Genomic DNA, 14853 nt, shown 5'->3' on the forward strand with positions numbered 1-14853 from the left:
CTATTGTTAAAAATGTATTAGCAGCAACAGGAAGTTGTATTAAAAACCTGGCCTGGATTATCAGCTAATACTGATACTTTTTAAACTGCATGGTGCTATTTATGCACGACTCCTATAGTTGCTGTAGGTGAAGCCAGTTGTTTTCAGTTTTATGGTACTCAAAATTGATCTGTGGGGTCATGAAAACATCAACTCAAGGCAAAGAAGGAAGGAGTTCTGATAAACTGAAGTGATTCCTGTACAAACTGGATAATTTGAACATTTATTAAAATGAAACCATTGAATTGTTGGCACTGTTTCTCGTCTTCTGGGAATGTTAAACCATAGCTAGAGTCTGAAAGATTTGATTGATTGACCCGGTCTTCGTAGGTTTTGACCGTATAGAAACGTAATTCTCGTCAGTTGTGTGAAATAAGACCTGGAAACAGGCATTGTGGCATAGAATTGTCAAATTGGTTTAATTCACCGTACGAATTGTTACAGATTACTTTTGTAATACTGTATTTGACCTAGTCTTTGTATGGTCGTATGGTTTGTATGTATGGACGGGTCAAAGACGTTTTGACCGTATAGAAATGTAATTCTTGCCATTGTAAGAATGAGATGTACCTGCTGGACTCTACTGCCCTTACTTTTTAACAACTTGTTATTATTTTATTTTTTTTTTTTTTCGTTTATTTCGGCATGTTTATATAGACACATTTCATCTCCAGAACATTATACATTGCATACTCAGCACATGACGAAAAGGGTACGGGAGAAGCTGACGCTTATCAAAGTCCCGCCCCGTTCTATGTAAGATTCATGATCACATCAACAACAGAATTCAGTAAGATACATAGTTTACCACATAGCAATTTGTCTAATTTCATCCTTCACAGTCCAGATAGCATGTATGTTTGTACACGTGTCCAGTCCACTCATCCTGATCACCGTTCCTGTGATTTACTACTGTGTCCACTGTTCAGTTATTTTTATGTCCAAGCCTCTTTTTGCATGCAATCCACTTTGCAATGGAGGTGCGTGTGTCAATGCAGATTTTGATTAGTCGCCGTCCTCTGGCTCTCTAGCCGCCTTTGCCCCCTCCGCTCGTACCTCTTTTTTTTACCTCTTTTCTTATCATTTTATTTGTTATTTACTGTTTAATTTTGTCTTGTTGCTTTTAATGTTGATGTAAAGCACTTTGAATTACCTTGTGTTGAATAATGCTATACAAATAAACTTGCCTTGCCTTGAAAGTAAGTCATGGGAATGATGTCAGAGTTTATAGGTATCAATGGGTATTGATTTATCAATGATTTTCCTCTCTGGAACATTTTTGACAAAGTACACATCTGGGTTTTGCACAGTTCCCTGGTGCTAAAATAACAATCCTTCATACGAGACTCAAACCAGACACAAATCTGTAATTATTTTGGATATAAACCTTGTGCTGTATTAAAAGAGTCTACGTCATAACATCAATGTATCCACCTTGCATCCATCGATAGAGTTCTACATATTCATTACATATATTCTGTGCTATTTAATTAAGTATATGTGTTTATTTCGCTCTTCCTTTACAAACATGACTGAAAATGTTCATAGATAAACATCCTGCAGTGGCTCAGCAGGGTTTCGTACCTGGTCCTGCGGCGGGGAGCGGAACTCGCGGGTCTTGCGTGCCGTCTCGGCCGCCGACATGGTGAAGGCTCTCATCAGCAGGTTGTAGCGCACGCGCTGGTTTTTCTGGATGTCTTGCATGAACTTGTCTGAGTAGGCCACGATGGCCTCCACCCTGTGTCTGAGCTCGCAGTCGCAGAAGTACTGCAGGAGCGTGCACATCTGCAGCTTCACCGACTCCGGCAGCTTCATCTGGAGCAGCCCTTCCTCCAGACCCTCTTCTTCCTCTTTCAATTCTGCCTCATGTGCCTCTTCCTCCTTCTCTTCCTCTGCTTTCTCTCCGTCTACTTTACCCTCTTTGGCTTCTTCCCCCTCTTCCTTCTCCTCTTTTCGCTCCTCTCTATGCCCCGTCACTTTTCCGTCATCCTCCACTTTCTCCAGCTGTTTTAGCTCCTCGTCCTCCTCGTCACCTACGCCCTCATCCTCCAGCTCAGTGTCAGCTTCGTCTTCAGTTTCCTCCTCCTTCTCTTCTGCGCCTTCGCCCTCGCCAGCTTTGGCAGCGTCGGCCTCCTCGGCGTCTTCCTTCCCGCTGAAGACGCTGGGGTCGATCATCTTGAGGATGTGCTTGCTGTCCTCGTCGTTGAAGATGCCCATGATGAGCAGCGTGCTGATGAGCTTCAGGATGGGCACGAAGTGGAACTCCACGCTGCCCCCGACGGGGTCACGCATGGCCTGGCTGCCGTCCAGCACCGCCTCCGTCAGCATGCTGATGCTGATGGTCTTCAGCTCCTGCACAAGCAGAATCATACAATGATGGAAAAGCAACAAATCAGTATCATTTCAATGGAACTGCAGTGTTTGGCACTTAAACATGTAGATATGTACATTCTTTATTTTCTTTATTTTCTGTAATGCAATTAAAAAAACAAAAATGTCATACATTCTGGATTCATTACAAATCAACTGAAATATTGCAAGCCTTTTATTATTTTAATATTGCTGATTATGTAAAAAATTATGGTTATGGAAAATGGTTCTCTTCAAGAACCCACACCATCAAAAATTGATATTATATTAAACAATAAGGAACAGAACAATGAAAAAAGTATATCTAAGATCTATAATATTTTTGTTGACTGTTCTGTTATAAATACAGACAATTTAAGATGTAGGTGGGAACAAGATCTCCATATTGATTTACAGAAAGAGGATTGGTCTTACATTTGTAGGCAAGTTCATAAATGTTCTTACAATTTAAGGCATAAACTAGCTATTTTTAAGATGATACACAGGATTTTTTTTTACACCAGAGAAATTGCATAAAATGAACAGTGAGATGTCATTTCTATGCTGGCGTTGCAAGAAACAAAAAGGAACTTTTTTTCATATGTTTTGGTCATGTGATGCACTTTCCTTTTTTTGGAATTCTGTTACCAAGCTGATATCTCAATGTTTACGTGTAGTTGTCTCTTTGTCACCTCGTTTATGTCTTTTGGGAACTAGTATGTCAGACAAGTGGAACAAATATCAATGCAAATATATAGATCTTGCTATGTTGGCAGCCAGGAAATGTATAACCTTAAATTGGAAACAATCTAAACCCCCAGTATTAGCCCATTGGTGGAACGAACTCTCAAGCTACCTTACACTTGACAATATTTACTACAAGAGCAAAGGCAAATCCTCAGACTTTTTAAAAATATGGCAATCTCATACAGAATTTGATTTTAAGAAATCCGTAGGTAATTGTAAGGCATAGTGACAATGATAAGACCTGAGTGTAATGGTTTGTATTGTTTTGTTGTCGTGTTTGTTTTAAGTGGGGTTTTCCCACCGTTTATGTCTGTTTTGTTTTGTTAGGTATTTTTTGGTTTTGTTTTCATTGTGTTTTGAGGGTATATATTTGGGTATCATTTTTGTTCTTTAACGGACCAGCCCCAACTTAGGATAAGAAAGTAATGACATTTTGATAAGTCCCCTTCATCAAGAAGTAGGTAGGAATATTATTTAACTATTTAATTATTATTTCAGTCATTGATAGAACAGATAGGGTAGGACTATCTGGTATTCTCAATTAGTGCATTGAGTAGAATTTTTGGTTAGTATATTTGGCATGATTATAGCACTATGAAATATGTTTTGGTATGTATGGACTTTGACTTTTTCTTTTTTTTTAATTTTTGGAAATTGAGTTGTGGGGGTTTGTGTTCTATGTATCTAAGGTATACCCCTCTTTTTGTGTCTGAAAATATAAAAATACAATAATAAAAAAAAAAAATAAAAATATTGCTGATTATGGTTTACAGTTTAAGATTAAGATTCCCAGAATATTCAAATTTTTTGAGATAGGATATCTCATATATTATATATAGGATATTTGAGTTTTCTTAAACTGTAAGCCATGATCAGCAATATTAAAATAATAAAAGGCTTGCAATATTTCAGTTGATTTGTAATGAATCCAGAATGTATGACATTTTTGTATTACAGAAAACAAAGGACTTTATCACAATATTTAAATTTTCTGAGACAGTCCTGTATGTATATAGATTTATATTATGGATATAGATATGTTATATGTAGGTATGTATATAGATATATTGAGTTATATTATACGTACAGTATTTATATATCTATATCTCTATGAATATATATTGATTTATAGTTATATGTAGATATGTCGATATATAGATTTATAGTAATTTATATGTATAAAAATATAAAAAAGTCAAAATTTTGCCTTTTTTTGTCAACATTTCAACTTTATTTACGAAATTTTGACATTTTTATCCTCAACATTTTGACTTTTTTCTCAAAATTGTACTCCAACATTATTCTCGACATTTCGACTTCTTTCTCAACATTTCGACTTTTTTCTCGAAATTGTAATTTAACATTAATCCCGATATTTCAACATTTTGACTTTTTTCTCTTTTACTCTAAAACATTATTTTTATTTTTCTCCTGCCTGGCCCTAATACTCCTCCGTAGAGATGCCTTCTTCCATCTACTGCAAAACAAATGTACCTGCGGGTACTAATGAAGTCAACTTGAACTTGAACTTACCTGTAGAGGGAAGATGGGGCTGAGGGTGTACAAATCCGGGTCGGTGCCAACAAAGTTGATGGATGAGAAATGCAGCTTTGGCCGCAGGCAGGTGGTGAGGCCGACGCCGGGGAGGGAGTGGGACTTGTTCATGTCGGGATACAGGTGGATGCTGAGCGTCTCCTCGGTCATGGGCACGATGAACTCCCTGTTGGTGCCCAGGCGGGCGCGCTTGGCCGACTCCAGGTGGATGCTGATGAGCAGGTCGTAGTAGCCGCTGCGCAGCGGCCCCGGCAGGTAGGTGTTCTCGATGGCGTAGAACAGCTGCGACTCGTCCACGTGGCTGCACAGCGCGTGAGCCACGCGGTTGTTGCCCAGCGCGCACACGGCGCAGTACAGCATGAGCGTGTGGTAGTGGAACTTCATGAGGTCCTGGCGCTCGGAAAGCTCCAGGATGTCGATGCACCTGTGAAGGAAGGTGTAAAACACATTAAACAAGTGTTTTTTTTAGGGCTGGGAAAGTCAGCGCGTTATTATCGCGTTAACTCATTCATTTATTAACGCCAACATTTATTTTATCGCACATTAACGCATGTTGCTCACATGCTTTTGTTTTGAAAAGTCTTTTGCCGGCTGCTGCGGAACCGGAAGAGAGTTGGCGGAAAAAGATGCGGAAAAGCTAAAACAGACATGGAGAGCGGTAAAATTACAGTTACATGGACATTTTCATTTTAAAGTTCTCCCAGACGGCGGATTCGACCCCTGGAAAGGAAATTTCAATAGTTATTTTGTGCTTCACACTTTCTAACAGGGACATTTGGTGCTGAATATAGACGGTAATGCTGCTCCCCGTTAAAAGTTTCTGCTGTTACCTCAGAAATTGCCTGTTTTAATGTCATGATCGTGGATCAGGATTTTGTTGGTAGACTTTTTTTATTTTTCATAAAAAAACATGATGACATTAATGCCCTGGCAGTGGCAATAAGCTATATTTTATTTGACATTTTTACACTAAATATGTGTTACTGACAAGTGCTGATGTTTGCAGAGATGTTTGCAAAACAAATGTTATGGCACTTTCGTTCATACTTTTATAAATAAAAGTGCACTTTGCACAACTTTTGAATTCATTACTTGATTTTGCATATACAATGTGATTAATCATGATTAATCAGGGAAATCATGCGATTAATCGTGATTAAAAATTTTAAATGTTGCCCAGCCCTTTTTTTTTGTTGTTTTTATAGATCCAAGCTTCTTTTCCTGCAGGTTCTGTTCACCACGGAGACTCTAAGGTTGCTTTCGTCAACAAAAATTATGACTAAATATCATCGTCAACGAACCTGAGGAAAACCAGACGAGACGCAACGAAAATGCTGGTCATGTTTGTATAATGCAATATCGTAGAGGAATAAAAACGAGACTAAAATGTAGATTACAAAATAAAAACTCTGCTAAAATGTGTCTTCATTTTCGTTGACCAAAACGAGACGAAATGAAAGATCTTTAATATGAATTTTTTTTAAGAAGTTTCCTCTGGTTTAGTCGTTAAACCAGTTTAGTCTTTAGATCTTTGGATACACTTTCCTAAATAGATGTGGAAAAGAAAACCCAATGTGTCGTCCAAAAAGAAAAAGATGGGGAGAAATGCGGAAAAATAAATATGTTGTAAACTCAAATTAGAGTCTTCTGTATCTGGAATGAATGTATTCTTGAGTCTATAAGGTAACAATAATATAATAATAAGATAACCTTGTTTGCATTGTAAAATGGGTTTGGCTAAATACAATCTTTGACTAAATATAGTCTAAAATGTCATCAGTTTTCGTTGACTAAAATAAGACTAAAATGCTCAGACTTTTAGTCGACTGAAACTTACTTAAACTAATAAAAACTAAAATGATAGCTGGACCCAAAGACTAGACTAAAACTAGAACCGAAACAGGCTGACAGAAATAACACTAATAGACTCCTATTTAAAACATTTGGAGTAGAATGATGGGACTTTGGTGTCTCACCGGTTCTCCTCAGGGATGTGCAGCGCCATCATGGTGAGGGGTTCGGTGCACTCCACCATCCAGCCCAGCCTCTCGCTCACCCGCTCCACCTCCGGACTGAGGAACTGGTTGGGCATGCGGCTCCAGATGACCGGCGTCAGCATCTGCACGTCCAGCCTGGGGGGGCACTGGGGGACGGGGTTGTTGCGTTCGCTGCGGAACATCGCCGCCGAGATCGGCATGATGTTCTGGTGCGAGAGGGACGAAGGAGCGAAGGTTTACGATGACGGAAAGAAGGGATGAAAACAACAACAACAAGTCTAACACTGCAATAACTTTTATTTTGAAATGGTTTTGTACACAGACTTTTATTTTGAAATCAAACGGGTCTTTTTACACCTCTTGTAAAGGTTTGGTAGTAGCATAAAGGTGCACCCCTGTTCTAGGGAGTTAAGTTCTTATTTAGTTTTTATTTCTTATAATATGGTGGAAGGACCTTTTCATGTTTGTGTTATTTGTATAATCAAAGATATACTACTATGTGACTCAACTGTAATTTCTTGAGATGAATGTATGACAATTGTGTATTATCAGGATTAGGGCTGGGGATCGATTTAAATGTCCAGAATCGATTCCGATTCTTAAGATTCAGAATCGATTATCAAGATTTAATTCGATTGGATTCGATTCCGATATTGATTTGGGTTAGTGTTATTAAAACTGTTTTTTGAGCTGTTGCATGAATTATAACTGTGTAGTTTTGCAACATATGCTGATGATGCTGTAAGGACCAATCAGCTCCCAGAATGCTGATAGAACTGCTTTCAGAAACATCGTGGGGCAGAATTACCAAACAGATCCAGGGAGGAAACAGAGGCCGTAGGAAATAGCTTTTATTTTTTCCCACATTCCGTTTGAATTTTTGATTTTTCCATTTTTGGTCTATTTCAGTTTTTATTTTTGAGAATTTGGTTTTTAGCATTTTATGCAAATGTATCCCCAAGACAGTATATAAAGTAATGAAATATAGACAATTTATGCAAATATAACTGAAAAATTAAATGTTTTCATACCTTTAAACATATTTAAAGTCAAAAACATGGCACTAGTTATTCTTGTGTCCAACAAAAAATTCCTTTTTTGGGCATAAACAAAAAAATAATCGATTTAGAATCGGAAAAACTTTTCAACACAGGCCTAGTCAGGATGACGCACATGTGAACCACAAAAACCATAATAAAAAGAGAATTAAAAAATAAATAAATCAAAGGGGAAGTAGAGAGCAGGTAAAACCATGCAATGACATTTTTTCTTCCCTCCCGTTACCACGGTGACCTAAACGGGACGCGGGTGCCTCGGTCGCCTCTCACCTTGAGTTTGCCGAGCTCCAGCTGCGCCATGTTCTGATTGGTCGGCTGAATGAAGACCGCGGGGAACAGTTTGGTGTTGGGCTCCACCTGAAACGACACGTCGCCACGGTGACAGGCGTGGCCTCTGAAAGCGGGTCGTGCTCAGAAAGCCGGCGCGGCGGCTCCTTACCTGGTAGAAGGTGTTGATCTCCTTCCCGTTGGCCGTGAAGGTCATGAGCCCCGTGTCCAGGTCCACCAGGCAGCCCACCACCATGTCCTCCTGGCTGAAGCGGGTCTGCTGGTTGCTCACCAGGTCCCCCCCCCACACCATGTAGCAGTTGCTGTGCTTCATACTGGGGGGGAGAATCAATCAATCAATCAATCAATCAATCAATCAATCAATCAATGTTTATTTATATAGCACCTTTCATCCAGGTACATGAAATACAAAGTGCTTTGACATTTTGACTGAAAAATAAGCGTAATAAAAACAAAAAAATAAAAACTGGGAGACCAATGCACACACTGACATACAATATAGTTAATTAAAATGAAATAATGATAAAAGCTCAAGGATTAAGGCTAAAAAATAATCAGTCCACATCAATAATAAAAACATTACAAGAAATACATAAATAAATAAAACAAATACCTTTAAAAAATGTTAAACAGAATAAAACAATAACATTTGATGCTACATAAAAGCGAGACCAAAGAGATGAGTTTTTAGTCTACTTTTAAAAATGTCCACATTTCCAGCTCCTCTCAGATCCTCCGACAGGCTGTTCCACAGTTTTGGAGCATCGTGGCTAAAAGTAGCGTCACCAAATCTTTTAGTTCTACTCTGTGGAACAGCTAGAAAGGAAGAGCCAGAAGATCTGAGTTCCTTCCTGGTTCATAGAATAAAAACATCTCTGAAATATACTCTGGTGCAAACCCATGTAGCGCTTTATAAACTAATAAAATAACTTTAAAATCGACACGAAAACTAACAGGTAGCCAGTGTAAGGATTTTAAAATGGGCCTAATGAAGAGAAGAATCAGCAGTCCTTACAAACACCAGGAAACTGGACCTCATCCCACCGGTCTTGAAATCACTACACTGGCGTCCAGTGAGTCAAAGGATAGAGTTTAAAATCTTACTGCTGGTCTACAAAGACCTGAATGGTCTTGGACCAAAATACATGGTGGATCTGTTAGTTCCTATGAAGCTCCCAGACCCCTGAGGTTCATCTGGATCTGGTTTGTTGTGGTTCCCAAGAACCAGAACCAAGCAAGGTGAAGCAGCGTTCAGTTATTCTGCTCCTCACCGGTGGAACAAACTTCCTGTAGACCTGAGGTCTGCTCCAACTGTAGATCCTTTAAATCAGGCCTAAAAACATGTTTACTGAAGTGTACTCTTAAATTAAATACTTCCCTGCTGTATTCTACTGCCCTTATTTTGAACAACTTGTGCTTTTTATTATTTAACCTCTTTTCTTATCATTTTAATATCATTTTTTTGTTATTTAAGCGTACTCTTAAATTAAATACTTTTTTAAAACCGCGCAAAGTTATGGATAAGCCCTGAATGCAGGCATTGTGATGTAGAATTGTCAAATTGGTCTGATTCACTGCACGAATCGGCACAGATTACTTTTGTAATACTGTATTTGACCCGGCCTTTGTACGTTTTGACCGTATAGAAACGTAATTCTTGCCATTGTAAGAATGAGATGTACCTGCTGTACTCTACTGCCATTACTTTTTAACAACTTTAGGGCCATGCAGGAGAAAAAATATTTGAGGGGGGAAGATTTCTTTTCCATGATGCACTTTGAGAAAATAGTTGAAATGTCGAGAAAATAGTTGAAATGTCGAGATTAATGTTGAAATACAATTTCAAGAATAAAGTTGAAATTTTGCCTTTTTTTCGACATTTCGACTTTTTTCTTGAAATTGTACTTCAATATTAATCGCAACATTTTGACTTTTTTCCCAACATTACGACTTTTTTCTCGAAATTGTACTCCAACATTAATCTCGACATTTCAACTTTTTTCTCGACATTTTGACTTTTTTCTCAAAGTGCATCATGGAAAAGAAATCTTCCTCCTTTAAAATATTATTTTTATTTTTCTTCTGCCTGGCCCTAATACTCTTCCGTAATTTTACCTCTTTTCTTAACATTTTATTTCATTTTATTTGTTATTGACTGTTTAATTGTGTCTTGCCGCTTTTAATGTTGATGTAAAGCACTTTGAATTACCTTGTGTTGAATTGTGCTATACAAGTAAACTTGCCTTGGCTTTGAAACGCCTCCGTGCCCCCAGACGTGCCGGGAGGGCGGAGAGTCGTCCTCACCTGTCGTGGATGTTTCCTCGGTCGTCTCCCACGGTGAGCGTCACGTTGCGAACTTTGGAGAGGTCAAAGTTGGGATCGAACTGGTGGTAGTCGGGGGTGACCCAACCAATCCAGACGCCCGACGGCTCCTGGCCGGCAAAGATCCTCACCGAGTAGAAATACTGGCAACAGAGGATCCAAATGAACGGTTAGGCGCTGGTTCTGGTTCTGGACCTGTTATGACAACCTACCAACTAAAGTTGCTTTGGTCAACGAAAATTATGACTAAATATCGTCGTCAATGAACCTTTACCACCTGAGGAAAACGAGACGAGACGCAATGAAAATGCTGGTCATGTGATGATAACGATAATTAAATATATAATGCAGTATCGTAGAGGAATAAAAACATGACTAAAATGTAGATTACAAAATAAAAACTCTGCTAAAATGTGTCTTCATTTTCGTTGACCAAAACGAGATGAAAGGTTCTAACAAAGATCTTTAATGTCCATGTTTCCAGTAGTTTCTCTGGTTTAATGTCCATGTTTTCAGTAGTTTCTCTGGTTTAATGTCCAGGTTTTCAGTAATTTCTCTGGTTTAGTTCTGCTGGGTGACGTTAGTCCTCAATCCCAGTCGCTGCAGCGGGGAATCAGATCCAGAATCAGCTGCAGAGTTAGAGGCTGATGCCGTTAACGCAGAGCTCTAGGTTCACGACAATTAAAAACAAAGTTACATAGAGAAACGCAGGGATCTGCTCTGGGACTGGGAGGAGAAGAAGAAGAACCATCTTTGGATACACTTTCCTACATAGACGTGGAAAAGAAAACCCAATGTGTCTTCAAAAAAGAAAAAGATGGGGAGAAATAAATATGTTGTAAACTCAAATTAGAGTCTTCTGTATCTGGAATGAATGTATTCTTGAGTCCATAAGGTAACAATAATATAATAATAAGATAACCTTGTTTGAATTGTAAAATGGGTTTGGCTAAATACAATCTTTGACTAAAACTAGACTAAAATGGTCCTGGACAATTCTGACTAAAATAAGACTCAAATGACTTTTAGTCGACTGAAACTTGACACGACTAAAAGGAGAATGAACGTGATTAAAACTAATAAAAACTAAAATGATAGCTTGACCCAAAGACTAGACTGAAACTAAAACAGGCTGACAGAAACAAGACTCCGCCCCGGGGGACGGATCGGTCCAGGACCGGTCCTACACCTGCTTCCCTCACCGTGGTGGTGTTGAGGATGATCTCGGGGTCGTCTCTGTCGTCGGGGACGACGTCCTCCACCAGCCGCGGCACCGTCGGGGGGGCGGGAGGAGGCGCCAGGGGGCCGGTCATGGCCGCCTTCTTCGCTTTGGAGAAGAACCTGGTGTCCACACAACATGAACCACGTCAATCTTTTTATATTAATTCTTTAACTTTTTACTTTTATATGGGTGTTTTTTGGGGGTGTTTGATTCTTATATGACAGTGCTGAGTGAGTTTATAGTTTACAGTTTTATTTGGATCCCCATTAGCTACAGCAAAACTGCAGCCATTCTTTCTGGGGTCCGACACGTAATACTCAGTACATTACAACAAAAATTAAAAGCAAACCTAAAGAGGTAGCAATAGCATAAAAAAAGAAAGGAAAAACAGAAAATAAAGAAAGAATAAAAAGTAATTCCATTTAACATTTAGATATAAATACATATTCATACATTTTATAACATCAACAAATTCAATACAATGTATAGTTATCATAGTTTGCACCAATAACCATTTTTAATAAGTATTCATTTATTTATATATATATATATATATATATATATATATATATATATATATATATATATATATATATATATATCCATACATTTATAGAAATAGAATTTATAGAATTACAGAAAATTTGAATATTGTGATTTTCTGTAATGCAATTACAAAAACAAAAATGTCAGACATTCTGGATTCATTACAAATCAACTGAAATATTGCAAGCCTTTTATTATTTTAATATTGCTGATCATGGCTTACAGCTTAAGAAAACCCAAATATCCTATCTCAAAAAATTAGAATATTCTGGGAATCTTAATCTTAAACTGTAAACCATAATCAGCAAGATTAAAATAATAAAAGGCTTGAAATATTTCAGTTGATTTGTAATGAATCCAGAATGTATGACATTTTTGTTTCAGAAAATAAAGAACTTTATCACAATATTCAAATTTTCTGAGACAGTCCTGTATATAAACACATACCCATATACTATCTGCATTATTTATTTATTTTATTTAATAATAATTAAATACATTTTATATGTATCTATACAAGAGATGTTTCTTTACTAACAATTTGAATTCTTTTATGTTAATTAAAGTGTTTGGGAAGTGGGTTCCATGCAGAAATAGCTCTGTACATCACCGTTCTTTTACCATAGTGTAAGTGAGTGAGTGAGATGGAGATGTCAGTTTCCCCGAACCTCCCAAAGGTCTGAATCTGAATCTGAATATGAACATCTGACCCGTTTCCCCGCTCACCTCTTCTCTCACTCACCCTCTTTTCTTTCCCTTCTCCGACGCCGCGTCCTTCTCGTTCTCCGGGGAGACCTCCTTGGGCATGGACGCCTCCTTCTTGTCCTCCTCCTGCTCCTTGCGGCTGGCCGACTTCTTCAGCACCTCGAACTCGGAGTCGGGCTCCACCACCACCACCTCCTCCTCGGGGATGGTGAGGGCCCGGGTGAGGGGCGTGGTGCCGGCCGGGACCTTGAACGTCTCGTGGAACTGGACCGGCATGCTGAGCCGCAGGAACATCATGTCGGTGTTGGCGTTCTGCGAGCCGAAGGTCTTGTGGGTCAGCTTCAGGCAGGGCGCGCTGTCCACCGTCCCGTCCACGCGGGACACCTGAAACACAAGTTTAATCAGACTTACGTTTTGTTTTAATATCAAAACACTAAATAATACAAAACAGGTAACAATACAAGTGTGCAAAAACAAAAACGCATACAGGTACAGGACAAGAGGGGACGCTAGAAAACAAAAATGTTTTCTTCTTATATGTATGAGTATGAGCATGATGGTTTTCTAGAATGATGGTTATTTTAGGAGAGAAACAGCAGCCAATAAAAATAAATAAATAGGATAAATAAAATAAATGAAAAAATAAATAAGGAAAAATTATAAATAAATAAATTAAAAAATAATAATAATAAAAAAAAAAAATAAAAATAAAGAGTTTAAAAGAGGGAGTCATTAACGCAGGAAGAAATTAGAGAAAGTATGACAGGTTTTTTTTTTTTTTTTTTTAAATATCAAAACACCAAATAATTCAAAACAGCTAACAATACAAGTGCGCAAAACAAAAACAAAAACGCAGGTACAGGACAAGAGGGGACGTTAGAAAACAAACAAAACAGCCAGACAAACAAAACAGTACAAAACAACAAAATCAATGTTTTTGCTCAGATTTCTTCTTACATGTGGGTATGTATGAGTATGATGTTTTTCTAGAATGATGGTTATTTTAGGAGAGAAACAGCAGACAAAAAAATTAATAAATGAATAAAAATAAATAAATAGGATAAATAAAATAAATAAATAAATGAAAAAATAAATAAGGAAAAATGATAAATAAATACATTTAAAAAAATAATAATTAAAAAAATGACAAAAAATAAAGAGTTTAAAAGGGGGAGTCATTAACGCAGGAAGAAATGAGAGAGAAAGGCGTAAATGACATATTTCTTTTTTTTTATATTAAAACACAAAATAATACAAAATAAGTAACAATACAAGTGCGCAAAACAAAAGAGGGAACGTTACAAAACAAACAAAACAAACAGATTTCTTATATGTGGGTGTGTGTGAGTATGATGGTTTTATAGAATGATGGTTATTCTAGGAGAGAGACAGCTGCAAAAAAATAAATAAATAAATAAATAAATAAATAAATAAATAAATAAATAAATAAATAAATAAAAATAAATAAATAGGATAAATAAAATAAATACATAAATAATGAAAAATGATAAATTAGAAAAAAATAATAATAATATAATAATATAATAATAATAATAATAATAATAATAATAATAATAATAATAATAATAATAATAATAATAATAATAATAATAATAATAATAATAATAAAAAAAGGGTGTAAAAGGGGAAGTCATTAACGCAGGAAGAAATGAGAGAGAAAGGCGTAAATTATGTATTTCTAATGGTTCGGCTTCATTAAACGGGTCAGGTACCTCGATGTTTTTGTGGTCGGTGGGCACCGGCACGAACTGGGGCAAACTTTTACTGAACCACATGGTAATGTCTCGCTTCATGTTGATGGCGAACGGTTCGAATCCTTCCTGGAGGCCACAGATGGCGAAATACCCCAAGCTGCTGACGTTCTGGCCCAGGTTTATCCGGCCGACCTGGGACAGGCCGAGGGCGCACACAGGGATGAACCCTGGCGGGACAGAAGGTAGGAAGGTGTCAACAATAAAATAAGCAAACAGGAAATCACGTTGTACGATGAGAGGTTACTCAGGTC

The 14853-nt window shown here is 37.7% G+C and overlaps 1 protein-coding gene across 4 annotated transcripts in view; it reads right to left on the minus strand.

Moving 5' to 3' along the window:
* ryr1b (ryanodine receptor 1b (skeletal)) overlaps positions 1–14853 on the minus strand; it is a 155207-nt gene that overhangs the window by 85130 nt on the left and 55224 nt on the right. For all 4 annotated transcript variants that reach the window (XM_061719889.1, XM_061719886.1, XM_061719887.1 and 1 more), the window contains exons 27-35: positions 14561–14769; positions 12865–13211; positions 11557–11695; positions 10337–10497; positions 8184–8346; positions 8015–8101; positions 6666–6892; positions 4669–5113; positions 1624–2391 (exon numbers count right to left, since the gene is read on the minus strand). In XM_061719889.1, the coding sequence (XP_061575873.1) occupies positions 1624–2391; positions 4669–5113; positions 6666–6892; positions 8015–8101; positions 8184–8346; positions 10337–10497; positions 11557–11695; positions 12865–13211; positions 14561–14769 (2546 nt within the window). The remainder of the gene's footprint in view (positions 1–1623; positions 2392–4668; positions 5114–6665; positions 6893–8014; positions 8102–8183; positions 8347–10336; positions 10498–11556; positions 11696–12864; positions 13212–14560; positions 14770–14853) is intronic.

Source organism: Cololabis saira, chromosome 4 (genome assembly GCF_033807715.1).
Source record: "Cololabis saira isolate AMF1-May2022 chromosome 4, fColSai1.1, whole genome shotgun sequence".
In the NCBI taxonomy this organism is placed as follows: domain Eukaryota; kingdom Metazoa; phylum Chordata; class Actinopteri; order Beloniformes; family Belonidae; genus Cololabis; species Cololabis saira.